Below are 27,832 nucleotides of genomic sequence, written 5' to 3'. Positions count from 1 at the left end.
TAAAATAATAAATGATACATACTTTTCATAGGACACAAAAGGAAACCAGCACAAACACTGCCAGTGACAGGAACAACTGTCATCTGTAGAAATATGAATGTACATGATAACACTGAAATAAGAATTACTTAGAACAGAGGCACGTGCTATCAGAACATATTTCCATTCTGACCTGTAACATCTTGTGACCTCTATGAAGCTTGGTTCCACCAGGCCAAGGTTTTTGCTAGAGAGACAGACAAGTATTTGACCTACGAAACATCAAACTCACTACCAAGTAGACAATGCCATGTGCTGATTGATTGCTCCTGATTCCTTGGCTTTCAAAATCAAGTTTACTTTTGAATCAGAAAAAGTAATCCTAATTAGCTTGCATAAGTAAACCATTATATAAACTTTACTTCTGGCTCTTCTGAATAGTATTATGTTAATCCACTAATGCAAGGTATAGTCATTTGGCTGTTCTGAAGCCATGAAATACACAGTTATAAACATATGTTTACACCTTACAAAATTAAATATATCCAAACACAGTTGCTGTGCAGAGTTCTTGCTATGAGAAGGTTAGCACATTGTTTCATGAAGTGGTTGCTTGAGAACTTGATTCTGGATCTTCATGCTTTCTGTATTTCTTCATAATACTGACTATACCATTAGCGAGGAAAACCACAGCGATGAATGCAAAATAACCAGCATAGATCAGGAACTGGGGACGGGGAGGGAGAAGTTTATAGAATTAACCATTAGAAGATGAGCGCCTTTATAACACATGCAAGAACACTGTATAATTAAAGGTTTATTCATATTCTCAATAAAACCTCAAGAAGCACAGTGTACTTCCACAATGTGCAAGGCACTGGAGATATAAAGAAGCAGGGTAATATGGTGACACAGAAACCTGGCTGCCTGAGTGCAAATAAGTCTTGATCACATCCTTTATCAGCTGTGTGACCTTGATTGAGATACTTAGTTCTGAGCCTTGGCTTCATTTACAAAATGAAATTCACAGTATTTCCTACTTTAGAGGGCTGTCAAGATGGGATGAGATCATGTACACAATGTAATACAATGATAATGCTATCAATATTCTTGTTTTTATTTTTGTTGCTCATGGTCTGTGCCCTTAGGCAGATAGGTGTGTAAGATTAACATGCCAAATTCTGAAGATCAAGAACTTCTACTCTTCCCCATAAGAGGGCAGTAGAAGGTCAAGCATATTTCACTGCAGGAGTCCTTTTAAAACAATTTTCTTTAAGTCAATTTTTAAGATTTATTTTATTTATGCATACAAGAAATGTAGGCTGGAGGTGCAGAGGTTGAGAGGATTCGCCAGAGACAAAGTGGGGAGCAGAACAGGCAGATCTACTGAAATATACTGCTGAGGGGAGAAGCAGGCAAGAAAGGAGAGGTCTGTTGTGCCATGTGGGTTAGCTCCATGGCCTGGATCAAACTCAGGCCACAGTGGCTGGAAATTGCTTGATAGTCCTGAGACTTTAACCTCTGTGCCATCAGGGAGGCCCCTAAGCCAATGTTTTAATGTGACTATATAGTTTATCAACAGGATTAGTATCATCATCATCTTAAAATAACTTACTAAATACTTATAAGTTGGTTCATGGGAAAAGAGTGTCACTCTAAGGCTTTGAGCCAAGTTCATTAAAATTTGGATATATTTTCCAATGGAAAAATCTGGCAATTATGGAAGTTTCAGTTTAGCTCACAAAATCCTATTGTTCCCTATATTTAAATCCACCATCTCTACAGCAGGATGATAAGCACTTAGTTTTTCTCTTACTTTTCCTCCCAAATGTGTAACCCCTGAGAAGCGGTCTAGGGATATTTATTGCTGATATTAATTGGTTACATATAGAAAATAATAAACTCCCACTCCTCTGCTTTCCTCCCAATACCTTTTCGAAGCAGCAGGATACAGTGGGAGAAGCACTGCCTAGCTTTGCCACTCTATTACTAATGGTGTGAACTTATTCAACACTTAACATTACTTTACATCTCTCTGAATCATTTTCTCCATGTCTAATCCTGACCGCAGCCCTGCAAAATTCTATATAAAGTACCTGGCACATAGAAATCACTTAACATACATCACTATTACTATTATTTCTCTTTTAGATATCATCAGGAAAAACAAAGTTAGTTATTGCTAATATGTTGGGTTTCTGTATTCTAAGAAAACTATGAATATGGAGGGACTCATGGAGAAGGAATCCTTTGAACTGGGATGGATGTAGTAGGCACTTCTGAATTCATGTGCCCATCAGGCAAAGCAAAGAGCAAGCATGTACCTAACAAATTCACAATAAAGGCATATGTAACTATACAATCCCAGAATGATTATTAGTATTAGCATTGTCTTTGGCTATTTGTGCATGTGTGTTCTCCATTAAAAATAAAGTAGTAAAGAGATTTAGAGAAGTGCTAGATACAGCAGGGTATCTCAAACATGGGATACAGTATTCCAGGTACAGAATTAAAAATGGAGGGAAACCAACAGATGAGGAACCAGAAGTTGTTTGGTCTGAAAGGAACCACTATTACTTCTTAGCTTCTCTGGATGTTTATTGTCAGAAATGTTCTAGGGTCTCATCAAAAAGATGATGGCCCCAACATCCTCCTGGTAGGAAAGAACTAAGGATGGGAGGTGACTGAAAGAAGGAAGGAATATTTTTACTTCATATTTGACTGCACTGCTTGAATTTGCTTTTATTAAGCACGCTCCACTTCTGTCACTCTGATCAAATCATATTATCTTCAGTGTCAAAATGGAAATCTCACCTGAGTGGTAATTTCTAAGCCAAGGACACTGGCATCCACCACAATTAGAGTGAGCAGAGTCTGCAGTGCTAGAGCAATGAAGGTATTTACACCAAACACCAGGGCATAGCGCTCCATGCTGAGGTTGGCAGCAATTTGAAAACTTAAAAAAGAAACAAATAAAAGAATAATTAAAAGACTAGAACTACTTCCTGATTCATTACAATATTTACTTTAAATGCAGAGAAGTCTCTTCTTTCTACTGTCAATTCCCTTCCCAACCAAGTGAAATGTATTTTGGGCTAACTGATATAAATCTCAGGCAAGCATCTAAAAACATCAGGAACATGTAAAGAAGCAAACTTTGACTAAATGCTTTCTCAGGAGAAAAACTGATAATGCACAAAAAAATTCAATGATTCCTCTTATTTGCTGTTTTTAACTAAAAAAATGATTTGTTTGTAAAGAAACTACAAAGTTTATTCTGACACAACTTTTTGCAATTCTTCTTTGAATCAAAATACATACGTTGCTATAGTGATGAGTAACATGTAGATGATTCTGAAGACAACATAGGATGCGTAGCACACCCAAATGTTACCCACAGTGTCCATGATATACACAGCAGCAGCAATCAGGAGAGAAAACAGAAACAAAGTCATTTCTCCCCAAGTTGACCAGGATATTTTTATGTAACCAACTGCAAACACTGCAACAGCACCTAGAAAACAAAAAGAGGAACCTAGTTACTTTGCTAAATAAGTGCTACTTCATTAAGTTAAAATATTCTTAAGTTATTAATTAACTATCTACGGTTATAGATAGTTTAGCGCAAAGTCAAGGAGGGCTTTGAAAGTCAAGCAGAGAATTTTGGATTTGTTAGAATAAATTACATAGAGCAACTGAGAGGTGATGAAAGACTAAATAAATTAGGGCAGTTGGCAATGAGATGGAAAAGGAGAACACAGACCCAGGGATGCTGCTGTAAGGAAAAAACTACCCAGGCTGAGTGGGAGGCAAGAGAAAAGAATCACTTCTAGCTCAGCATCATGCTAGGATGGGTCTTTTCTTCTCCTAACTGAGGAGCAGTTTAGAATATGGCAAAAACAGGTGTTTCTGCCCTTTGATAAAATGATGATGATGATGATAGTAACAGTTAAAATGTACACAATATTTTCTAAATGCCAGGCACAGTTAAAAGAGTTTGCAGAAATCATGTAAAGTCTTCCAATAGCCTTATGAGGTAGGTCAACAAATCTGAAGAATATAAAGAATATAGAATATAAAGGTAAAGGACACAGGTGCTGAAGTCACCCAATCTATGTTCAAATATTGATTTTACTATTTACCATCTACATGACCTTGAGCAAGTAAGTTATTAACCTATTTGTTCCTTAACCATAAAATAGGGATAATCACTGCATCTCTTTAAGGCACTTTGTAAGGACTGTGTCAAGCATTTGCCTCTTATCATTGGATACAAGCTCCAGTGGATGCCTGAACCAACAGATGGTACTGCACCCTATACATACAGTAAGACCTCACTTAATGTCATTAACTGATTCTTGGAAACTATGATTTTTAAGTAAAACAATAAATAATGAAACCAGGTTCGATGAATAACAAATCAGGTCCCTTAATAACATCATTATATTCAGCCTAAGCCAGAATTATTTTTTTTCTCATCAAAGTTACAGAGAAATGATAATATTCAAGGACCTGCTGTACTATGTTTTTCCTTTGCCAGTGATTATACCTATACCTATAGTTTAACTTACACATTTAGGAATAGTAAGAGATTAATAATAAAATAGAATGATTACAAGAATATATAGTAGTAAAAGTTATGCAAATGTGGTCTCTCAAAATCTTATTGTATGAATATTTTGGGACTGCAGTTGACTGTTAGGTATCTTAAACAGCAGAAAGTAAAACTGCCAATAAAGGAGGACTACTGTATCCATAAAGTCCCCAGCCTAGCACCTTGCACACATTAATATTCAGTAGATATTAGCTATCAAAAGTTTCACATCAAGTGAAAACACCATTCAGTAAACACAAAATGATGGAAATTTGGATAATGAAACTTATTTTTAAAGATTTATGCATACAAGAACTGGGGTACAGGCCAGAGGTAGGGGGAGGGGAGAGGATTCACCAGAGACAGAGTGGGGAACAGAACAGGCAGACTGAAATACACTGCTGAGGGGAGCAGCAGCCTAGTCAGGAGAGGTCTTCTGCTGCTCCAAGTGGGTGACCTCCCTGGCCGGGGATCGAACTCAGGCCACAGTGGTTGGAGATAGCTTGATAGTGCTGTCTTAACCCCTTGCGCCACCAGGGAGACCCCCAGGAAACATTTCTTTTAAATCATTATTTATGGATTCCCAGAGGTTATAAAGAAATTAAGTTTGTTAGTTATAGTCCTCTACCACTTGTGCACTTCTAAACGTTCCTCCAAATTATATAATTTTTCTCCTAAAATATAAATAATCATCCTTTGGGATTATTTCCAATTTGGAATGGGAAAGAAAATCTGATTATGACTGACTTAGCTACCAGAGGCCGCTCTCCCTCCCAATCACCCTCTACTGTCCTGCATCACTCACCCAGTAAGGTTGAAACAGCCTCCACACCACCGTTATAGATAGCAGCATGGCGAGAAGACATCACCTTCTCCCATAGGCCCTGTGTGTAATTAACCACTTGAAAGTAGCCACAGGTGGAGAGGGCCCACCACACGGACCAGCAGAGCAAAGGGCGAGAGGAGTAGCACATCAAGAAATCATTCCATAGTACCTTCAGTACCAGGAGACGGTCTGGCTTGGGTTCCTACACAGCAAAAGGGAATAAACCTCAAACAAAGGCAACTGTACAGAATGTTATTGAATAGAATCAATTTTCTATTTAACAGTCACTCCTTCTTTTGCCTTGTGAAAACAATCTGCTTAATTCCTTTATAACCTTCTTAGCATTTATTTATATTTATCCTCTCTAGCGAAAAAACACATTCTCATAAAATTTTTGTTTTAAATGCTTTATAAATATTAGCATAGCTGTATGTCACCAACCAAGTAAAGGATATATTTTTTATAAAATGAAAGTAGAAAGATGGTCAGAGACTGCAAACTTTGGTCAAAGGGAGGTAACATTCCACATCTCCCCACACAGCTGCAACAACCAGTAACACTATTAAAATAATCACTGCTTGATTTTATATCAATGAGAACCTGTTATCCTTCTGACAGAATCACTGAATAGTAATTAAGATAGATATCTTAGAAAGAAATAGATCAAAATATTAGCAGTTCTCTATTCTGCAGTTCTAGGCAGTGGGGTTATTAATTTTCTTCCTTATATTCATTACCTGCTATTTATGCAATTGGAAATATTATTACTATAACTAATAAAGCTAATATGTTTATAATTGAGTGAGCCAAGATGTTACTGAGCTATGTACCAACCCAAGACTATGCCAAGGGAATATGAAATTCCAGACACTATGAGATTACCTCTGACTTCAATTTTATCAACAGTGTAATCTATCAAAGTTTGCCTTAATTCCTGAGCTCTGCTCATATGGAATTTTACTTTTGTGACTAACAAGGAAAGGCAAAATGAGAATCCAAAGGAACCAAAGGAAATCTGACTATGAAATAGCATACAGAAGCCAGGACATGTAACAGAACCATGCTACAGATTAATAGTATCAATGGTAACAGCAAAATTCAACCTGCACTCGCTGGTCAGAGGTCAAATCTTACATTGCATGAGAAACAATTACTCCCTCCTGCTGTCAGTCTTCTTTCGATAACCTTTTAGTAGGTGTGGTTAAATGTCTGCAATCCCAAGTTAAATGCCTAACTCACAGAAAAAGAATGAGTGATATAATTAGTACCAGATTCTAGTGATACCTTTCAGGAGAGGTAACCAACTCAAATAGAAAATGAAAGATTACTTACAGCCTAGCAAATAAGTAACTACCTACAGTGACTGTACAAAGTTGTTCTTAGGATATAGATAATAATAGAAATGACCACCTGATACGTGTGTGTATGTGTCTATTACATACACTCATCTGAAAGCTTTCCATTACTTCATTTGATACTTAAAATAACCTTACAAGGTAGATATATGAATCAGGAAACGAAGTCTCAAAGAATTAAGTAATCTGCACAAAATATCCTATTGGTTAGTATCAGAACTAGGGCTTGACCTTATTTGTCTTTATTAAAAATCCACTACACTATGCTGTTAGAAACGATATCAAGCACAAAGTACAAGCATTGATTTTGCTGCTGTCAGTGTTTTAAAGAACTCAAACACACATACAAAGAATGTTTGCTAATAGTAAAAGGTCTCAATATACAAATGAAAGCATAGCCTTTATTTTTAGTTTAATAATTCAGCAAAAGTTTATTAGGCAACAAATTTATGCCTAATGTTTCACTGCACTGCTTTTCCTTCTTGAGTTTAGAAACCTTGCACTGAAAGCCATCATGGCAGGTACTATTTCATGGATCAAAGTACAGTTATATTAATAGATATCATTATTAAATATTAATTACATTTCAGTCCCTACACTGATTTAACTTACATCATTTGGAGTGGAAGTAATTTTCATCATTTCTAATGGATGAGCAACTTAAAATAAATCAGGTCACAGTTATAGGCCAAGCATATGATGAAACCCTATGAAGGAAGGAACCCACTGGCTGTGATGGCTCCTTTTCCTGAAATGTCAGGTCCCTTTGCCCCAAAGAAAGACTTCTTTTTAGAATAAATACTCTAAGGTAACTTGTTAATGAGGCAATCCCTCTGACTCCTTTTATTTTCCTTTTCTACAAGCCACCTATTTTTCTCTCCACAATTACATAATTATGATTTAAGGGTCAATTATGGGCTTTGTCAACATTAAATCATGATCCCAATATTCATATTCTAACTTTGTTTTTCAGTAAAAAACCAGTAGTACTTTAGCGCTGTACAGCTGCCAGGCAGCACTGCCTGTCTGTTATGGCATCAGCAGCAGAGCCAAGGATATTACAGAGCTGATTTGAATCCTAGTTTTTTCCACAATGCAGTGAACATAATGGTTCTGATCATGCTAACACCTGAAGGAAAGTTTATGGGACAAAGTATAGATTGAAGCAGATCTTTAGATGTGTGCTTATGTTTAGGAGTATTTTTGCACAATTCTGCATAAGTCACTAATTTCTGCCCCTAATCCTTTTCTTTAAGATGAGAGGGTTCATGAGATCTAAAGTTCCTTGTAACTTTAAGATGTTCTGATAGCTGCAAGCTGTGGTTTGAATCACTTCTAACTCCACAATTTTGTAATTCTTCAGCATGTCAAGTACTGACATTATAAACAGCAAATTTCAAGTTGTTTTTTAAACTGTAAGTCACAATCATTAATAGGTAATAAAATTAATTTAATGGGCAGTGATCTGCATTATAAAAAATAAACTGAGTGGAATGTGTCAGAATAAAATACTGTGTTATAAAACTTTTGTTTTAGGGCCTCGCTGGTGGCACAGGCGGCTGAGCGCCACACTGTGAAGCTGTCTGCGCAGCCTCTGCAGTATGGGTTCGATCCCAGCAGGCCAATGAGAATCCTACATGGCGCAGCAGACCTCTCCTGACTCCCCCGCTGCTCCCCTCATCAGTGTATTTCTGTTGATCTGCCTGTTCTACTCCCCCACTCTGTCTGGTAAATCCTCTCACCCTCCTGTGCATCTGGCCTGTACCCCGGTTCTTGTATAAATAAATAAAAAAACTTTTTAAAAATCAAAATCAAGTGTAAGGGGCAGGAAGGGACACACTGAGCAGGTTTTCTGATCCAGCAGACCAGGTAAAGGAGGAGAGAGTCCTGGAGACCTCGGCGGGTTTTCAGGCTTTTATTGCGATTTACCGGGTACATTGCAGGTAGGGGTGCTGGGGCGCCGGGAGGCTGGCAGGCCTCCCAGCCCCCATCAAGTCTTCACTCTTCCTGGGCTCTCAGGCATTCTCTCTGCTTCTCTGATTCTGCTGGTGTCCCCGTGACGCCATCCTTAAAAGCCCAGACTTAGCCCAGGTGAATCCCATCTACATAGGCCCACACCCTATTTCAGGTGCCCGCCATCAGACATGCATTCAGGACCGCAGATCGTTCATCTATCCTAAAAGCCTGATACTTTTTACCTTACCCTACAACAAGCAACTATAAACCAGAGACACACTGCGGGTGGGAGGGGGAAGAGGAAGAATGAAGGTCTAAATAAGGGGGGGGTGCAATTGTATGGGGAATATAATCAAAATGAAAATGCATATATTGTGCAAAAATGAAAAATGATGTAAGAATTATATAAAATAAAATAAAAAAACTTGTTTTATATATAGACATGTATGTATATATATTGACATCTATATGCATATACTCATATAAAATGAGTTTCTATGTTTTTACACGTTTTAAAAAGTTAAAAACTCGCTGGTCGATAAAATTCTTTAGAACTACAGCCAATATATTAATATATGTATGTATAGGTATAAATGCTATAATTATGTACATACATATTAAGGTAAAACAATTTAATACATCTGAAACAGGTAAAATAGGGTCCTTAGTTATTGTGCTACTACATGAGAACTATCAAATGATTATATTTCCTTCTCACCCCCATTTATCATTTGTTGATTCTCCAGTTTCACTTAAAAAAAAATGAATGTGTCACCTATGTTAATAGATACAGAGATGTATCAATCTATAAAGAAATCAGCACTTCATTGCTAATCACTGTTCATTTTGACTGAAGTTCCCCACAAGTGCCTAGTAATCAAAATGGGTTTCATGAGTGTGACCCAGGTTCTTTAGGATAATAACCAACATTTCAACTAGTGATCAGGGGAAAAATGGGGGTAGGCAAAAGAGTAATTTTCAATGAGGACATAAGATGCCACACTAAAACAATTTGGGCTAACTCTAGATGAAAAGCCAAAGACTACTCATGTTGGTTCTTTACTGTCATACTGCCAAAAATGCTTATGACGCTCTATTGTATATGTGAAAAAGCCTGCATACAAAGTTGGAATGTTAATAGCTTATTTCTAAACACGTCCCAGGAAAAAAGCTAAGGCTAATTCAGTATGGTTGGAATGAACCTTGCCCGTCACAGTTTTTAACAGTTTATAAAAGCTCTTATCTAAAAAAAAGACAATTAATCTTCCTGGCCAAGCAAATGGATGGATGAATTATTCTGATGTCATACCTCTCTCTCTCCAAGAGACAATTTCTTAACCACACTATTAATACTTATTCCATCATCATAAGTTTTCCTCTTGTGAGGCTCTTTCTCTGTATAATTTATAACTCTTCCACTTCAGCAAATTATCATTTGAAAATGAACATCAGAGATCACTTATGGCATAACTTCCTACCTTTAAATACACTGGGCTTCAACTCAGAAATTGGAAGTAGGTACCTACCTATCATTTATTGAAATCATTTCATCTCTGCATTTAGCAGATTTCTAAGTGCGTTCTTTACATACCAAGTCCTTGGGCTAGAAAAATGAAGAAAAGACAGCTCCTGCAATCTACCACATCCTTGACGTAGCAATATAATGCTGTACCTGACTTTGGAGGTTACACATTTCAGGGAAAAATGTATTTGTCAGCCCTAATATAAATCAACTTTATCTTGAGTCAAATGAATAAATGAACTCAATGAATGAACTCAAGATAAATCCTGAATCCCAATGAATACAGTACAAGGGTAAGCAAAAGGAGGCTTCCTCTCTGTTTTGTTACCATATATCTAGACTTCAGAATAGCAACTACAAGACATTTAAGGTGGAACTTACCGGTTCCTCCAAGGAAGGCTCCTCCATATTAAGAGGGATTTTTGATTCAATGTCTTCCCACCTGGGAAGGTGATTAGAAGCTGAGGTTTCAGTAACAATGCCACCATTTTGTACCTTGATGCCATTCATTCCCTGGCAAGTAGAGGGAATATGGTGGAAGAAAAGACTCTTCTGTGGCATAGGTAGAAACCAGGCCACAGCAAAAGCCACAGAAACACAGGTAAGAGAGATGACATTCAGGTTGAACAGGGACCAGCCTGCCACTGAGACAAGGATTTGCCCTAGGACAGAGCCCACTGTGAAGCCCACCAATGTGGCACTTCGACAGTAACTTGTGACTTTCTGGTACATACTCAGGTCAACTACACTGTAGATATATGAGTAATAGGCAATTTCTGTGGCTGTGGCGATGCCATAGAAGAATTCCAAGAACTGAATGGCCAGCAGTCCCTGGGCGTAGAGCAGCATGAACCATGTAACAATAAGGCTGAGTCCCTGCAGCAGAACAACAGGTTTATAACGGAGGTAGTCTGTAGCAAGGAACACAGGAAACAGCAGCACCAGGTAAGAGTAAGTCCATACTGGGTAAATTTCATTGAAGACCTGGTAGGAAAAGAATAAAAACCCATTAGTGATATTAGAGGTTCTTGAATTTTCTTAATTTGTTCTTCTAAAACAATCTGCCAACCCTAAAACTACTTCTTTCCTTATCGACCAAAGAAATACTGACAATAATTCTAATAATTGTTTGGAATATACTTCACATTTCCTGCTCATTTTGTGTTTTCCTGTGAAAATCCTCCCTATTCACTAAGGTCTAGTTCAAAGCTTTCCTTATCCTGGAAGATTATGCTGTTCAGTATATATATGGTAACATTCAAGATTCTCTTGCTTCTGCTTTGTATATGTCAGTTTTACCAATTACCTCATAGCATGGGTTCTTAATGATGGCTGCACATCTCCCATGGAAATTTAAAGAATCCGGATGCCTGGCCACAGGAAGTTTTTATAAACCTCTAGGAGATTTAAATATGAGTCAGAGTTGAGCACCACTGCCTTATAGTTTTTTTAAGGATAGACTAACATTTACCTGTACAACTTAATAATCAGTATAATGTTTGGGGGATACTTGATAAATGTTTTGGAATCATCGATTCTTCTAACTATAGGATAGGGAGTCCTCAGACTACTGTTTGGTTAATTTTCTCTGATTTTAAGTTGATTTCTTGGGGGTACAGAATAGATAAAGAGGGTAAAACTGCCCTAAAGTCTTGACAGAAAGATGGCAGGATTTTTGCTTATCTGTAATATGGAAAAAATGCTTTTGCTGTTTTCAATATATGTATCTTTCTTCCAAGACAGAAAACAAGTTCAGGTCTCGACAGTAATTCTGATACAGTCTTTATTTTATAATTAAGTTTTAATTAAACAACTAATTTGTAAACAACTTTTTAGACAATAAGCACTTATTTGCACAACTCTGATTTCAAGCTGTATGGTGATTACACTACACACACAAAAGAATAAAATGAAGACTTGTTCCTCCAGGAGTTCTGAACCTAGTCAGGAATACACATACATACATTATTAATAAGGGACCTAGGAAACACGAGGCTGCTTCTTTGAGATGGACCTTGGAGAATGCAAAAGTGGGATTAACAGAAAAATATCAATAGATATGTATGGAAGGATTGTTCTAAGCAGAGATCATATCTCCACCTATAGGGCAGTAGGTGGAAGATCTGCTAGGCAGGATTTAGGAAGTGTAAGATTAATGTGAATGGAGCTTGGGTTTGGCTAAGGGGAAAAAGCAAGGGAAAGGATATAGCAAGAGATAAGGATGTTAAGTATGTTAAGTATGTTAAGAGTTAAATTCTGTAAGTTGCTGAATATCAGTCAGAATAGGGGAAATTAAAAAAAAATCAAAGGAAAGTTAATGAATGTTTGTCATGCTAAAAAGGTAAAAAAGTTTTCAGAGACAAAGAGCTCTAAATAGTAAATAATAAAGCCTGGCTTTCAACTTGAAATACAGTCAACTTTTAACCTTTTTAAAACATAAGCTTTAAATCTAAAACAGGTTAACAATTTTCCTAACACATAAGGAAAAAATTCAGTGAAAGTGCAAAATTAGAGGAAATTCTTTTTTTTTTTCTTTTGATTTTGGATTTGGTTAACAATAATAGCTTGATTTAAAACCGTCCCTTCTAAAGTTGTCTTAGGGGAGACACAAATGTCTGCACAAACATCACTGATGATTACCTTTGTCTAAAAAGCATGCAATATTTGTGCTCAAATAATGAGCACAGTGGTTGCTGACAGTCAAGAAGGAGAACTAGTTGGTCTATTTTAGTTATCAGAGATTACAAAAACCTAGGGTTCTGTAGGAGGTGAGCAGAGTCATACTGCCAAATCAGTCAAGATTCAGATACAAATGGACACCCCTTTTCCAACCACTCAGTTTCTCTTCAGACCCTTTCTTCTTCCTCACCTAATCTGCAGTCACAGAAGTGTGCTATGTTTTTGTTACACAATCGGCAAATATTTACTGGACCTGGTACTCTTGCTTTATTCCTATGGCCCCTGAACATACTCACCCTAAAAGTTTTTTGATAAGATTTGTAAGCAACTCTCTGCCCAGGGCATATGGCAAAACAGATCAGCTTTCAAATATCAACACTGGGAGCATTTCCCCCTCCATGGGCTTGGCTTCTCTGCCAGGTAAGGTGCACTAATTGTTTGGATCACATGGCAGTGTACATGAAACTTTAATTGTTAGCAGCTCACAGTCTCTTCTCTGCTCCAGTGGCTACACCTGGGACGCCAGGACCTCTCATACTGCCCGCAGCAATTTTCTTTTTTTGTAAAATCATTCTGTTCACCAGAGTTGGCCCTCTGCACCTTATTGTTGTTTGTAACCTACATTAAAATTCAAACTGTTGCAATCCCTTCTGGAGTTATCCACAAACTGAGAAATAGAAGATTTGAAGTTTAGGTAAAAGTTAATAATACCTGCCAGAGCTGAGAAAATATGAGGAACTCTAATGAAAACTTCAATCCAGTATTCAACTCCAGCTTTCCTTAAGGAGCAATGTAACAACAAACCAGACTATGAGTAATTACATTCTGCTCTGACTTGTTATGCAGGGATACCAAGTTATGACTCAAAAGAGGTGACTACTAACTAGCCAGGCTAACTAGTGCCCACTCAGCTTTCACCGTTCATAGTGTTCAAGGGAGATGGTATTGAATCTGCTGTATTTTTTTTTTTCAAAGATTTATTTATTTATTTATACAAGCACTGGATACAGTCAGAAGCGCGGGAGGGTGGAGAGCAGAACAGGCAGAGTGACGAAGTACACTGCTGAGGGGAGCAGCGGGCGGCAAGAGAGGTCTGCGCGCCATGCAGCACCCTCCTCCGGTGGCCGGGGAGCAGCCGGGCCGGGTATCCAACCGGCGCTATGGAGGCTTCAGGCAGCTTTGCAAGCCAGCGCTCCACCGCTGCGCCACCGGGGAGGCCCTGTATTTTGTTTTTTTTGGTAGTAACTTAGGTTTAATTCCTCCTTCAGTTAATTTAAATCTTTTCTCTGTAAAAATCAAGTCTTGGGATTAACCCTAACTTTAAGAGTTAAATAAAGTACAAGCACTTCTGAAGTATGTTACTTATCCTCGTGGAAGGGAAAATCAACCAACAAAAAGTTTCAGACCATGGACTAGTGCTGAGCACTACAGTGGAACAGAAGCTTTTCAAAGCTTTCCCCTTGTAGTTCAGGAGCAAAACTAACATTTGTGAAGTAACAATTCACCATGCAAGAAAAACTATATTTCATGCTAATTATGTGATACCATCTAAATATCTGCTTTATCCTAAGAGCTGGCATTTAAATGAGGAAGAGGGTGTCAACACATCCTAGGACACAACCTCACCCAATTAGAAATATAAACAAATTAAGACAGATTCGTGTCCTGAAGGATCATTATTTGAGCACAACATCCTGTCAAAGGTAAACAAAGTAGGGTAAGGAAAGGAAGAGGATGCAGCAGGTAGAATGAAGGTCCTTTCTGAAAAACAGGGGTTATTCAGCATTTGTTTCCCTCCTTCCGGTCAACAAATATTTACTAAGCCTTTACCACATACAAAGTACAGCTTTTGTTTTCACTTTTTTCCTCCAAATATTGCCCTCCTCTCACTCACTCCCCTTCCCGGTTCCCCAGAACTCTGCTGGACCAGTCTGATCTTTGTCAGACTAAGCTACATTTCAGCATCAACCTCACTTGGGCTGAAGCACCCGTGTCAAGGGGCCTCCCCCACCGTCTCTCGAGCCCTTCACATAAAAGGCGCCCCATAAATCCAACAGATCCCAGAAGAACAGCAAGAATGAAAGCAGCGCCCAGCACCGAGCCTCCCTCCAATCGAGAAAAGTCACAAATCTCTGTCCAGAAGGGCTGCTGCAGCTTCGCCCCATCTCCTCCGCACACTAACTGCCCGCTCCGGCTCTCCCCGGCCTGGCCGCCGCGCGTACCTCTCTCTCGGTCAGGTTCTTGTCCGGCCCCAGCAGGTAGGGGGTCAGGAAGGGCTCAGAGGGCCTGAGGCTGGCGAAGAAGCCATAGGCGCAGAGCAGCGCGGTGGGCAAGAACCAGCACTCGCGAGGGACCCGCGCCGTGCGCAGGAGCATGGTGGCCGCTGCCGCCGCCGCCCGCCGGGACACCGGGCCGGGCACATCCATCCGGGGTGCGAGGGGCGGGGACCCGGCCCGGCCCCTTCCTCCTCTCCCCCTCCTCCCACAGCTGGAGTGAAGTTCAAGCGCTGCCCCAGGGCGGGCACCTGTAGCCGCGACTGGCGCCCCCTCCCGGCAAGGCCTGCGCGTCCAAGGCTGGCAGCCACCTGGGGCTGCAGCGCCGGGCCTTCCCCTGCAGCAGGCGGCTCACGTGGCCCGCCGCGCCGCGCACCGCGCGGCCAAAAGTGGACCCGCCCTCAGGTCCACCCTCACGCCCCGCCTCCACGCTGAGAGCCAATCACCGTGCGCCCCTGGGATTTGACTTCTCTTTCATTGGTCGGCGACTCGCAAGATGCGCACTGGCGGCGGCGGCGCGCCTGGCTGATGACGTCCTCGGTCGCGGGGGCGCGGTTGTGCCCGGCTTCGGCTCCCGGTACTTCAAGGACTCGAGTCGGGGCACTGTGGTTAGTTGAGGCGGCGCGCGCCGGGCAGCTGGAGAGCCCACTCTGGGTCGGCTTGGTGCTTCTTCTTGTCACCCACTGCTCACCTGTCGTGAATGTTTCCAGTGCGCCTAATCCCTACTGACAGGAACGCGCTGTTCCTCACAGTCACCCTCTGGTAATCACAGCCTTCTGGGTGGCCATGACCAAGACCGAGTCAAGATGTAACCTTGAGGCGGGAGACTTGTAAACCCTTAACCTAGTAGCTTCCATGTTCTAAATTGTAATTGTTTGCCCCAGAAAACCAATAGAAGCCCCGGATCTAAGTGTGGCGGGGGCAGGGGAGGAGACTGAATAGAAGATAGTAAGTATTGTGAGGAAAATGAACAAATTAGTCACTTACAGAAGAGCCGTGATGGAGCGCTAATTGAGGGTTTTAGCTTTATTTTCTTCATAGTTTTGCAAGCAGGATACAAAAAAAAACCACAAAACTGGACGATGTAGTCTGTTTATTAGGAAAGTGGGGAACCTGAGTCATTAAAGCAATCACGAAATATTGATTTCTTCATTTAGGGGAAAAAAAAAAAAGAGGTCTTGGCAGAGTTTTCAAGGGCAAAACATGACAAGAATCCCCAGTGTTTTCTTCTCTGTTAAGTCTTTCACAGCCTGATATTACCCCAGTTCTTCCACTGCAGACTACGATGCACCATTTAAAGGAATTTTCCCTGTGCACTATTAGCTAAGTAAAAGGTCCTGCCAGAGGCTCATAAAACATGTTTACTTGTATTGCTTTAATGCATGTTACAACCTGTCTAGCTCATTTTTTTTCCTCTGTGGCAGCAAATGACACGTTCTGCATGCAGGATATAGTGGCCACATGAAATTAGTCTACCAGATAGAACATAATAGTGAAGGGAAATAAGATTTCTTTCTAAGATTGCACACCTGAATGCAACAAATAGCTAAAATGATTAATCTCTGAAGAAACTCATTTAGTAGTTGTAGGGGTAGGAATGGACACAGTGCAGGTTTTCTATGATCCAGCATACCAGGTAAAGGAGGAAAGAGTCCTGGAGGCCTCAGTGGCTTTTGCAGGCTTTTATTGGGATTTACCGGGTACGCAGTAGGGGCTGGGAAGCCTCCCAGCCCCCAACAAGTCTTCACTTTTTCTGGGCTCTTAGGCCTTCTCTGGCGTTCTCTCTGCTTTCCTGCTTCTTCTCTCTCCGCTTCTGCTGGTGTCCCCATGATGCCGCCCTTCAAAGCCCAGGTGAATCCCATCTACATAGGTCCACACCCTACTTCAGGTGCCCGCCATCAGGCATGCATTCGGGACGGCAGGTTTCTGTCATCCTAATGGCGGGAGGGCAGAAAAGCCTGATACTTTTTACCTTACTCTACAGTGGTATTTACATTTATCAGTGATTCTCAAAGTGTGGTCCAGGAAGCCCTGCAGGTCCTTGGAACCTTTTCAGAGCTCCAACTAGTTGCCTAATAATAACAAGACTTTATTTCCTTTTCCATTCTAGAGGTTGCATGATATGTGATGGTATCACTCTAAAGACAGAACGTGTTCTTGAATATTTTTGTGTATAAAAAACTTACAACCTGACAACCTAAATTACTATAGACAAATAGTTGATATAGACAATTTGGGATATATACACAATGGAATACTCCTTAGCTATTAAAAAGATAAAATCCTGTCATTGCAACAGCATGGATGTACCTAGAGGGTATTATGCTTAGTGAAGTAAGTCAGACCGAGAAAGACAAACACCGTATTTTTTCACTCATATCTGGTACATAAAGAAACAAAACAAATGAACTAAATAAAACAGAATGAAACTCTTAGATTCTAAGAATAGTGGTCACCAAAAGGGAAGGGAAAAGGAAGGGTAAATCAGGAGAAAGTGGTCAATTGTATGGTCAAGGATATTGAACCCTGTAGTGGTAAACTTAATGTGGTATGTACAGATGTTATTTATAATGAGGCACACCTGATACATAGTTATATATAACATATAATGTTATAATGCAACATTACTGCAATACAAAAATTATTTTTTAAAGGTTTTTTTTTTGTGGGACCCTCGCCGGTGGCCGGGGATTGAACTAGTGCTGCAGAGGCTGCGGGCAGTCTCGCAACCAAGTGCTCAACCGCTGCGCCACCAGGGGAGGCCCCAAAACTTATTTTTAAAATGTTTCCAGATTGAATTTCTAAAATGGTTAACTATCAATAGGTATAATACACATACACACACACACACAGAGTCTTTATAATCTGTCATAACAGGACTCTTGAGACCAAAAAGTGAGAATTTCTAATATACATAACACAATTACCTAGGACCCTAAAATCTGTGTCTGCCTCTCATCATGACTACAAAGAGAGCAGTGGTCCTCTTGTCCATTACTTTGCATTTACATTCAGTGTATTGATAGAAGAGAAAGAAAACTAGGAGAGGTGTGTAGGGTAAGGAAAAAGTCAGGCTTTTCTGCCCTCCCTCCATCAGGGTAGATGATGGATCCTTTGCGGTCCTGAATGCATGCCTGATGGCAGGCACCTGGAGTAGGGTGTGGGCATAGGTAGATGGGATTCACCTGGGCTAAGACTGGGCTTTTTAAGGGCGGCGTCACGGAGACGCCAGTAGAAGCTGAGAAGAACAGAAGCCAAAAGAGAAGCCGAGAGAGAAGCAGAGAACGCAGGAAAGCCCAGATAAAGTGAAGACCTGCTGGGGGCTGGGAGGCCTGCCAGCCTCCCGGCCCCCCAGCATCCCTGCCTGCTGTGTACCAGGTAAATCCCAATAAAAGCCTGCAAAAAGCCACTGAGGACTCTGACTCCTCCTTTACCCGGTCTGCTGGATCAGAAAACCTGCACTGTGTGTCATTCCTGACCTTGCAAGGTGTCACAAAGAGAAGCCCACCTATTAAGGACAGATTTTAGTCTCTTCTCTGAGGCTTGGAAACCTGAGCAGTGTCAATCCATAAATCACTGGTTCTGAAAACTTTTCTTGGTATAAATCATTTAGGCTCTTCCAACCCTCCCCACAATGCTGGACATAAACAATAGTTTTTCTTGACACAAGTAGAAACTGTTTACCAATTTTTCCTAACAGGTGATGGTAGGCAAAATTCTGATATTGCCTTGTCTTTGTTTAATCTCCCTTGGAGTATGAGGTGGAATCCCATGAGTTTGATGAGATAATACACCTGTGATTATGTTACATTATACTGAAAAAGAGAGAATATCCAGGTGGGTCCAGTCTAATCACATGAGCCCTTTAAAAGCAGAGAATTCTCTCCTTCTGATTGCAGAAAAGGAAATCAGAGATGTTTGAGGAAATATTTGAAGTTCTGCTACTAGAGGGAAGTATGTGCCATGGATGTGGGCACTGAGTAGCCTCTGGGTCTGATAACCAGGAAGGCATTTGGGATTCCAGTCCTACAATCACTGGGACCTGAACTCCGCCGACAACCTAAATGAGCTTGGAAGTGGATTCTTCCTCAGAGCCTCCAGCCAACACCTTAATTACTGCTTGTGAAAAGTAAGTAAAGAGCTCATCCAAGACTTCTGGTCTGTGAGCTAAGGTAAGATTTTTTTTTAAGCCACTGTGGTAATTTGTTTTGTAACAATAGAAAACTAGCATGGAGGTAACTAGAATATGGATTTTTAAATTGAGGTAATATTCTCATAATATAAGATTACCCATAACCATATTTAAGTGTACAACTCAGTGGCATTAATACATTCACAACATTGTGCAACCAGTGCTTCTCTCTAGTTCTAAGACATTTCACCACCCCCAAAGGAAACTTGTACCCATTGAGCAATTGCTGCCTATTCTTCCCTCCTCCTTGGCCCCTGGCAAACACTAATATCTTCTCCTTATCTGTGGATTTACATATTTTGGATGCTTTGTACAAATGGAATCATATAATATGTGGCCTTTTCTTTAATTTGGCATAACTTTCTCAAGATCCAACACTGTTGTATCAGTAAACTTCATTCTTTTATGTGAGAAAAATATTCCATTTCATATAAATGGAATGACATTTTGTTTATCCCTTCATCAATTGATGGGCATTAAGGTGGTTTTCACTTTTGGGCTATTGTGAATAGAACTGCTTTGAACATTTGTGTGCAAGTATTTGGATACTTGTTTTCAATCATTTTGTGTATGTGTCTTGGAGTGAACTTGGCAGATCATTTAATAACTCTATGCTTAACTATTTGAGGAACTTCCAAACTGTTTTCCATAGAGCCTGCACCATTTATCATTCCTACCAGTGATGTGCAAGGGTTCCAATTTATCCACATTCTTGCTAACACTTGTTGTTTAATGGAAAATAACAACATATTATCCATCCTATGGGATGTGGAATGGTATTTTATTGTGGTTTTGATTTGCGTTTCCCTAATGACAAATAATGTTGAATGTTTTCATGTATTTATTAGCCATTCATATAACTTCTTTGGAGAAATAGCTACTCAAGCCTTTTCTTCACTTTTTAATGGATTCTTTGTCCTTTTGTTTTTGAATTGTAGGCGTTCTTATTATATTCTGAAAACTTGACCCTTGTCAGATATGATATGCAAATATTTTTGTCTGTTCTATAGGGGTAACTAGTATAGTGAAGGACTTATTTTCTGTTTACTTATGAAAGCACATGGGGTTGTATGTTTTGTGAAAAGAAGAATTATTCAGACTTCTGCTTGTTGCTTTTCTCACTTAAGAGTAATTCATGGAAATTATTCCAGTAATAAGGTTACGCTCCAATTCTTTCTAATGCTGCAAGATCTGGGTATACTATAATTTATTCAGCTATTCCCTACATATGGTCACTCACTCTCATTCTAGTTTTTGGGTCACTGCCAACAATGCTGCGCTTAACATCCTTGTACAATATATGTCTATGTATTGTTACATTTTATGAGATTTATTCCCAGGAGTGGGATAGCTGGGTCAGAGTGTATGCATTTTTATTAATCCAGTTGTTTTCCATGAAAGCTATAACTTAAATTTTTACTAGTAACATATAAGATTATTCCTTGTGCACTTCCTTGCCAACAACATAAGTAATCAGGCTTTAAAATATTTCTAGATTGATAGGTGGAAATCATTGTCCTCAGCCTATAATGATACTGTCTCCCACATACCTGGGGCCATTTTGCAAAGTTTGGAGATAGTTTTGATTATCATAACTGTCGATTATGACTAGGGTTAGGTGCTACTAGATTCTAGTGAACAGAGACAGAGTGTCTACAAAATATTCTACAATACTCACAGGAACCTCCATAACTAAGAGTTACCCAGCCTGGAATGTCAATAATGCTGAGATTGAGAAACCCTGGTATAAAATGCTACCTCATATTATCTTTAACTTGAAAATCTTTATAAGTGAGTTTGAGTGAGTCTCTTTCCATATTTTTTTCAGCTACTTGGATTTGATCTTTTGTTAATCCCTCTCTTATCAATTTATAAGAGCACTTTCTATTTTATAAAGTCTTGGTCTCTTCATTGAAAATATTGTTTTTCAAATGTACTTTTTTAGCAACTTGCTTACAATATCTTTTGCTAGATGCTAAAATCATATTCAGCAGAAAACAAGGCCAGATATAACATCTTTGAGTAGGAAAGCAACATCATAAAAATGTCCCTTTCCACAAAGTCAGTTTATAACTTAATGCAGTTCTAATTGAAATACAAACTAAGAATCCAAAACTACCTTCAAGTTTTCATGGAATAATGCCCGAGACCAGCCAATAAAATTTTTCAAACACTTGTAAGGAGACATCTTACCAGATGTCAGAACACATTTTAAAGGCTCTGAATCAAATCAATTTGATAATATCACTGGAACAAAAGCTCTGAAATTAAATCAGTTTGGTTATATAACTAAAATGGACAAATAATAAGTGAAATAGACTAAGGAATCTGGAAATAGGACTCACTATATATAAAATATAGTAATAACAACTTTGTTCAGTTAAATGAAAAAAAAAGTTGGCTAATTTAATAAATGTTACTGGCAAAACTGTTGAGCCATATGAAGGAAATTAAATTTGGAACAATCTTATACCATATAAAAACAATTTCCAGATATAGAAATGACCTAAATTTCGGTAACAATAATTTTCTAAAAAAAAATTAGGTCACTACATGTACACTCTGAAAGATACAGAAGTACTTTAAGAATGGAAACACACTAAAATATAAAATATATAGAAAATGATAGAACAATCATATTTATTAACTTGGTGGACTGAGGCAGAAAGCTTGTCTTAATCTCGTGGTTTTTTCTTCTTTTTTTTCTGGCATTGTGCCTGGAAAGTTGAAGGAACTTAATGAATCTTGGTGAATGAATGGCCCTTAATAAATAGATGATTGATTTACAAAATCTCAAAGACAGCTTCACAAGCAAGCATCTACATGGCATAAGTATGTCAAATATTTTTAACCTGTGGTATAGTGCAGGCAGGAAAGGAGCATTGATTCATACCCATTGTGTGGCGTGTAGAAATTTTGAGTAAAAGGAAGAATTAAGATTAGCATGGTTATTGCTTTACCTTCCAAGCAAGATTCTAAATTACAGAGAGGTTAAGGGAAGTATGGTATGATGAAATTGGAGACATTCCTGTTATTCCAATTTGAACTTTGATCTACTATAAAAATCATAATAGAATTCAGTAAAACATAAAGATAACTGATAAACTATTATCAATTTTGGAAATAATGTTGAAGGCAAGTTCAAGAAATATAGGTCTATTTACTAAGAGCATCAAAATAGTCAGAAGAAAACTCAAAATAGTTTTTGGTTGTGCAAACTCACAGTCCAGTAATACTGTTCCATGCCATGCAGCCTTTTATGTTCTTTACTAGTTACTATTTCTTTGCTGTTCAATATAGTGTACCACAAAGCAGTTCTCCTGGAAAGCAGAGTATAGTAATACCTTCAGAGCATATACTTACATTTTTATAAGTATGATAGGTACCAATAAAAATTCCATTAGTTTATAGGTGAGATCACTGAGGGACAGAGATCTCAGTCCTTCAAGATCACATTTATTCCCTCAACATGAGTTTACTGGGAACCTATTATGCAAGCCATTATACTTTGTGCCATAGGAAAACAATGATAAGACAATTTTCAATTCAGAGACTGCATATGATGAATCAGTTATCTGAGTCCACTCTGGGCACTGCCTGTAAACTGATGACCTAGATCATGAACAGAAGCAACTTATGTCCTGACAATAATCATAGACTAAATGACTGTGCCTTGCTACCCAGTAAAAGGCCAACTCAGCTCACAAGTGACTCTCCCCTTTATTTCTTAAGTTCTTGACCCAGAATTTGGTAGGTAGTCATCAAGTCATTACTCTGCAGCTGAGCTGTGTCATGAAACAGCCATCTAAAGGGCTGCCTACTCATCAGTCTGTGTAGGCTGGGAATGTGGTACCATACAATTGAAGCATTGTATGGTACTACATCAACAAGGCCCTTTGGGAAAGTTCTCTGGAGCTTGTCTATTATACGCTTTGTGGCCACATTCCTTCCTCCTGCATCTGCCAGTCTTCTGCTATCCCTTGGCAGCTAATTGGAATGCCACCATCACTCACTCACCTTAAAAAGTTCCATCCTGTGTGAAAAGTTAGTGTACCCTATGAGACCAAGCCTGTTGTTAACCATGAACAGATATTATTTCCCACAACCTCATCCTCTGACTTGCATTTGCTTTTAGACTCTCCCTACACCAGGCCAGTCTCCATATCACAGTCAGAATAATCTTCTTAAAGTTGATCATTACCTTTGTCCTTACCTCTGGTTGTTTTCATACTTATTGAATAATGTTGAAACTTCTTATTTCTAATTTTTGTTATCTTATTCTCTACTACTCACCCATATACTTTCCTATGTTCAGCCACAAGTTGTGCACCATCTTCTCAAGGTGCCACTCAGATGCCTTAGCTCCCTTACTACTGTGATAGTCCAAACCATCATCACATCTCCTCTGAGCTGCCTAATTATTAATACCTCTCCTGTGACTCTCTGCCTTCCCATTTGGGGCCAATCACTGGCTCCCTCATTGTTCCTTGTATGCACCAAGTACACTCCCACCTTGGGAGTTTTGCACTTTTTAATTCCTCTGCCTGAAACAGTCTTTAACTAGATACTGGGATGATGCTCTCCTCACGACTTTCAGGTTTCCACCTGTTGTGCAAGCATGCACAGGGCAGGTTTGCTATCAACTCACAGCAAGTACATAGGCATACTAGACAGGGAGGCTGGCCTGCATGGAGGCAGGCATGGACTAGCTGTGGGGCTGGGAGGCTTGGTTACCCCCCACAAATCTTTATGCTTTTTCTCTGGGCTCTCTCTGGCATTCTCTCTCTAGTATCATCTCATGGTCTGGCTTCCTCTGTAGTCACGCTATTCACTCTCTTCAGTGTTGCTGCTGCCATGGCTTTTATCCCAGCCTCTCGGCTCAAGTGTGCACACCATAGTGCAGGTGTCCATAATCATGTCCGTGATTCATAATCATGTCCATGTCCAATGCTTCTACATTTTCATCATCAAGGCCACAGATGATAGTCACAGAGGCTAGTGGTATAAAAATACTGATTAATTAATTTACCCTACACTGCCTAATTATAAATACTACCTTATACCAAAATAGCATGTGTCTCCATTTTTACATCATTCTGTCCCTTTACCCTGCTTTATTCATCCTAGAACTCATTGCTACCCGCTATGTTACCCATTTATTGTTTACTTGCATATTTCCTAGAATAAGCACTAGAATTCATTAAAAGCAATGACTTGGCTATTCTAGAACAGTGTCTGGTTATAGGAGGACTTGTTGAATGAATGAATGAATACTTGTTGAATAAATGAATGAATGAAAACAATGTCATTTTCTCTCTGTGTACTTCCTTAACATATCCAGGTTACCTAATGTATTGCCTGTTCCCTTAGAGCTATTCATATACCTCTATTATAGCTATCACATTTTATTGTAACTTTTATGACTTTACCCCTGCCCAGTCCATAAAATCCTCAAAGGCAGATGTCCCACTCATCTATGTATCCTTCCTGGCATCTAGCACTAATTTGGTGAAAATGTATAGAATGAATGAAGGTAGAAGAAACAGAATGACATAGCTATGTCCTAAAATGATTTTAGGATGGAAATGTTTTGAGTTCTTATTAATCTTATTTTCAGAAGGCTACATTGGGACTAAATTCAGGCATTTATTTCAGTATAGATGCCCAAAGTAAAAATGTAAAAACAATCTCCTTCTAGACTACCAAATTTCCCAAAGTTCTTTCCTCCAGAAATTGCTTGTGTGGTCATTATACTTCAGGCTTTAAAGACAAATTAATGTGCAACAGTTCTAATGTGAAGGACCTGCCACAAGTACCCATCACCAGTGGAATTCAATAAAAGAATGAATTTTATGTTCTTAGGAACAAAGCTTTAACATATCACCTGCCTAGATGGCACAGGTGTATGAGTATCACACACACTTGAGGAACCATCTAAGGAAAAACTTGTTGAAACTTATAGGAAAGAATCTGGAAAAGGATTTGGAAGCCCTAAATTCTAGTTTCTTATAAACAGTGTATATTACTTTGCATAAGTGATTGGTACCTTGCATCTCAGTTTTCTTCAACATGGGAATTAGGACTAGCTGATAGCCAAAGGTCTTTACAACTATAAAGTTCTATGACTCAATTGATTGAACTGGGAGATTATACCCAAGTGGCAGGAATAAATTGACCTGGGAAAGGATGTTGACTGACCTCTCAACATCAGTGATCTTGATGGTGAGGGTATGATGACAGAGTCCCACACATGACAGAACCCGAACTCAGGACTTGAATCTCATTTGCATTCCCATTCCTGTTGACACAACTTCCTCCCTCAACCTTCAGAAACTGGGCTCCCATCAAGAGGGAAGAGAAGAGGGACAGGATGTCCTTCTAAGCCCCTAGTTGGGTTTAAGCAATATGAATAACTGAAAAGGCTTAATCAGGAGACTGCAAACTTGTCAGCATTGTGGGAGATGTCTTATCTCTGTTGTTGAATTTTTCTCTGAGAACTTGAATTCTTGTGGCCCAAGGTTCATGGTTTGCCTTTTGGAATTTCCCAGAAGGGTTCTAGAGATTGCCAGAGGCAACCTAGGAGCAGACAGTGACTTGTGAGGTGGCAGCCTTGGAAATCCTGTCTGTGATTCAGTTTAAGAGCCTTCTATGTCAGAATGACTATACAGAATGGACTTCACCTGAAACCAGAACTGACTAGACTGTTAAACCAAGCCAAGTGGTAAAAATTTTATTACTTTATTTTTTTAAAAAAAGGATGCATAGAACTTTCTAGAAAAATGTTTTAAGTCATTTTTTTTTTAAAGCACTGGGTACAGTCAGAAGCGCGGGAGGGTGAGAGAATTCAGCAGAGCCAAAGCGGAGAGCAGAGCAGGCAGAAGGACCGAAGTACACTGCTGAGGGGAGCAGCGAGCGGCAGGAGAGGTCTGCGTGCCATGTGGGACCCTCCTCCGGTGGCCGGGGAGCAGCTGGGGAATGAACCAGCGCTGCAGAGGGTGTGGGCAGCTTCGCAACCCAGCGCTCAACCACTGCGCCACCGGGGAGGCCCTTAAGTCATGTTTTATAAACACATAATCTCTTATAACAACTTCCAAAAACAGGATTCATAATCACATGTGACTGCGTCATAAATTAGGAAATCCCAAATGGATTTGTGTGTGTTTTTTCTCCCTTCTTGTTCATTTGTGACAATATAATTGAATCAAAGAATAGATCACATGCTTTATGATATTCTCACAGCCACAGTTAGACTATCTATTAAAATATTTCTGATGCATCACTCTCTTCCCCTCCCTCCAACAATGTATAAACACATGCAAAAACACATTCTCATACTTATCCTCTCTCTCGGTTATGTATTTTTAAAAAAATATTTATTTATGCGTACAAGAACTGGGGTGTGGGCCAGAGGTGTGGGGGGAGAGAGGATTCACCAGAGACAGTGGGGAACAGAACAGGCAGATTCACTGAAATAAACTGAGGGGAGCAGCAGGCGAGACAGGAGAGGTTTGCTGTACCATGTGGGTCACCTTCCTGGCCAGGGATCCAACTCGTGCTACAGTGGCTTCATGGTGCTTATGCTTAACCCCTTGCACCACCAGGGAGGCCCCTCAGTTATATATTTTCCATGTGCTTTGGTGAGGCATTTAAAAATATTCTCCATAGTAGTTGGACCAGTTTGCACTCCCACCAGCAGTGCAGGACAGTTCCTTTTTCTCCACATCCTTGCCAACAATTGTTCTTGCTAGTTTTTTTTAATGTGTGGCATCCTCACTGGTGTAAGATGGTATCTCATTGTAGTGTTGTTTTTTTTTTTTTGTAAAGATTTATTTATGCATACAAGAGCTGGGGTACAGGCCAGAGTTGTGGGGGGTGAGAGGATTCACCAGAGACAGAGTGGGGAACAGAACAGGCAAATTGACCAAAGTACACTGCTGAGGGGAGCAGCGGACAAGTCAGGAGAGGTCTGCCGTGCCATGTGGGTTACTCCCTGACCAGCCAGGGATTGAACTCATACTGCAGAGGCTGCGGATTGCTTCATAGTGTGGTGCTTAACCCCTTGCACCACCAGGGAGGCCCCTTATTGTAGTTTTGATTTGCATTTCCCTAATACAAGTGAAGTTGAACATTTTTTCATATGCCTGTTGGCCATTTGCATTTCCTCTTCAGAGAAGTTTCTTTTTAGCTCTTCTGCCCATTTTTTGACTGGATTATTTTCTTTGTTGTGGTTGAGTCTCATCAGCTCTTTGTAGATTTTTGTGATCAGCCCTTTATCATTAGTGTTGTGTACAAAAATTTTCTCCCAATCGTTGGGGTGTCTCTTTGTTTTGGTTTCTGTCTCTTTTGCTGTACAGAAGCTCTTTAATTTGGTGTACTCCCAGCTGTTTATCTTTGCCTTCACTATCACTGCTTTGGGTGATGTGTCTTTAAAGATGTCACTGATGTGTATGTCATAT

The 27,832-nt window shown here is 39.6% G+C and overlaps 1 protein-coding gene across 2 annotated transcripts; it reads right to left on the bottom strand.

Moving 5' to 3' along the window:
- Positions 1–577: 577 nt before the first annotated feature.
- On the bottom strand, positions 578–15,337 carry SLC19A2 (solute carrier family 19 member 2; the record flags this gene model as incomplete). 2 transcript variants are annotated; one of them, XM_084249103.1, is made up of 6 exons in its annotated part: positions 578–706; positions 2,794–2,935; positions 3,301–3,493; positions 5,379–5,601; positions 10,614–11,216; positions 15,134–15,337. In XM_084249103.1, 6 exons carry the CDS (start codon positions 15,335–15,337, stop codon positions 578–580), a joined length of 1,494 nt encoding a protein of 497 aa, XP_084105229.1. The 2 variants fall into 2 exon arrangements, with proteins under 2 accessions (XP_084105229.1, XP_084105230.1); XM_084249104.1 differs by lacking the exon at positions 10,614–11,216.
- Between the last annotated feature and the right edge of the window lie 12,495 nt (positions 15,338–27,832).

The sequence above is a fragment of the Talpa europaea genome, assembly GCF_964194135.1.
Source record: "Talpa europaea genome assembly, chromosome: 12".
In the NCBI taxonomy this organism is placed as follows: domain Eukaryota; kingdom Metazoa; phylum Chordata; class Mammalia; order Eulipotyphla; family Talpidae; genus Talpa; species Talpa europaea.
The sequence above is the reverse complement of the archived record's forward strand: the minus strand, read 5'-3'. Positions and strand labels throughout refer to the sequence as shown.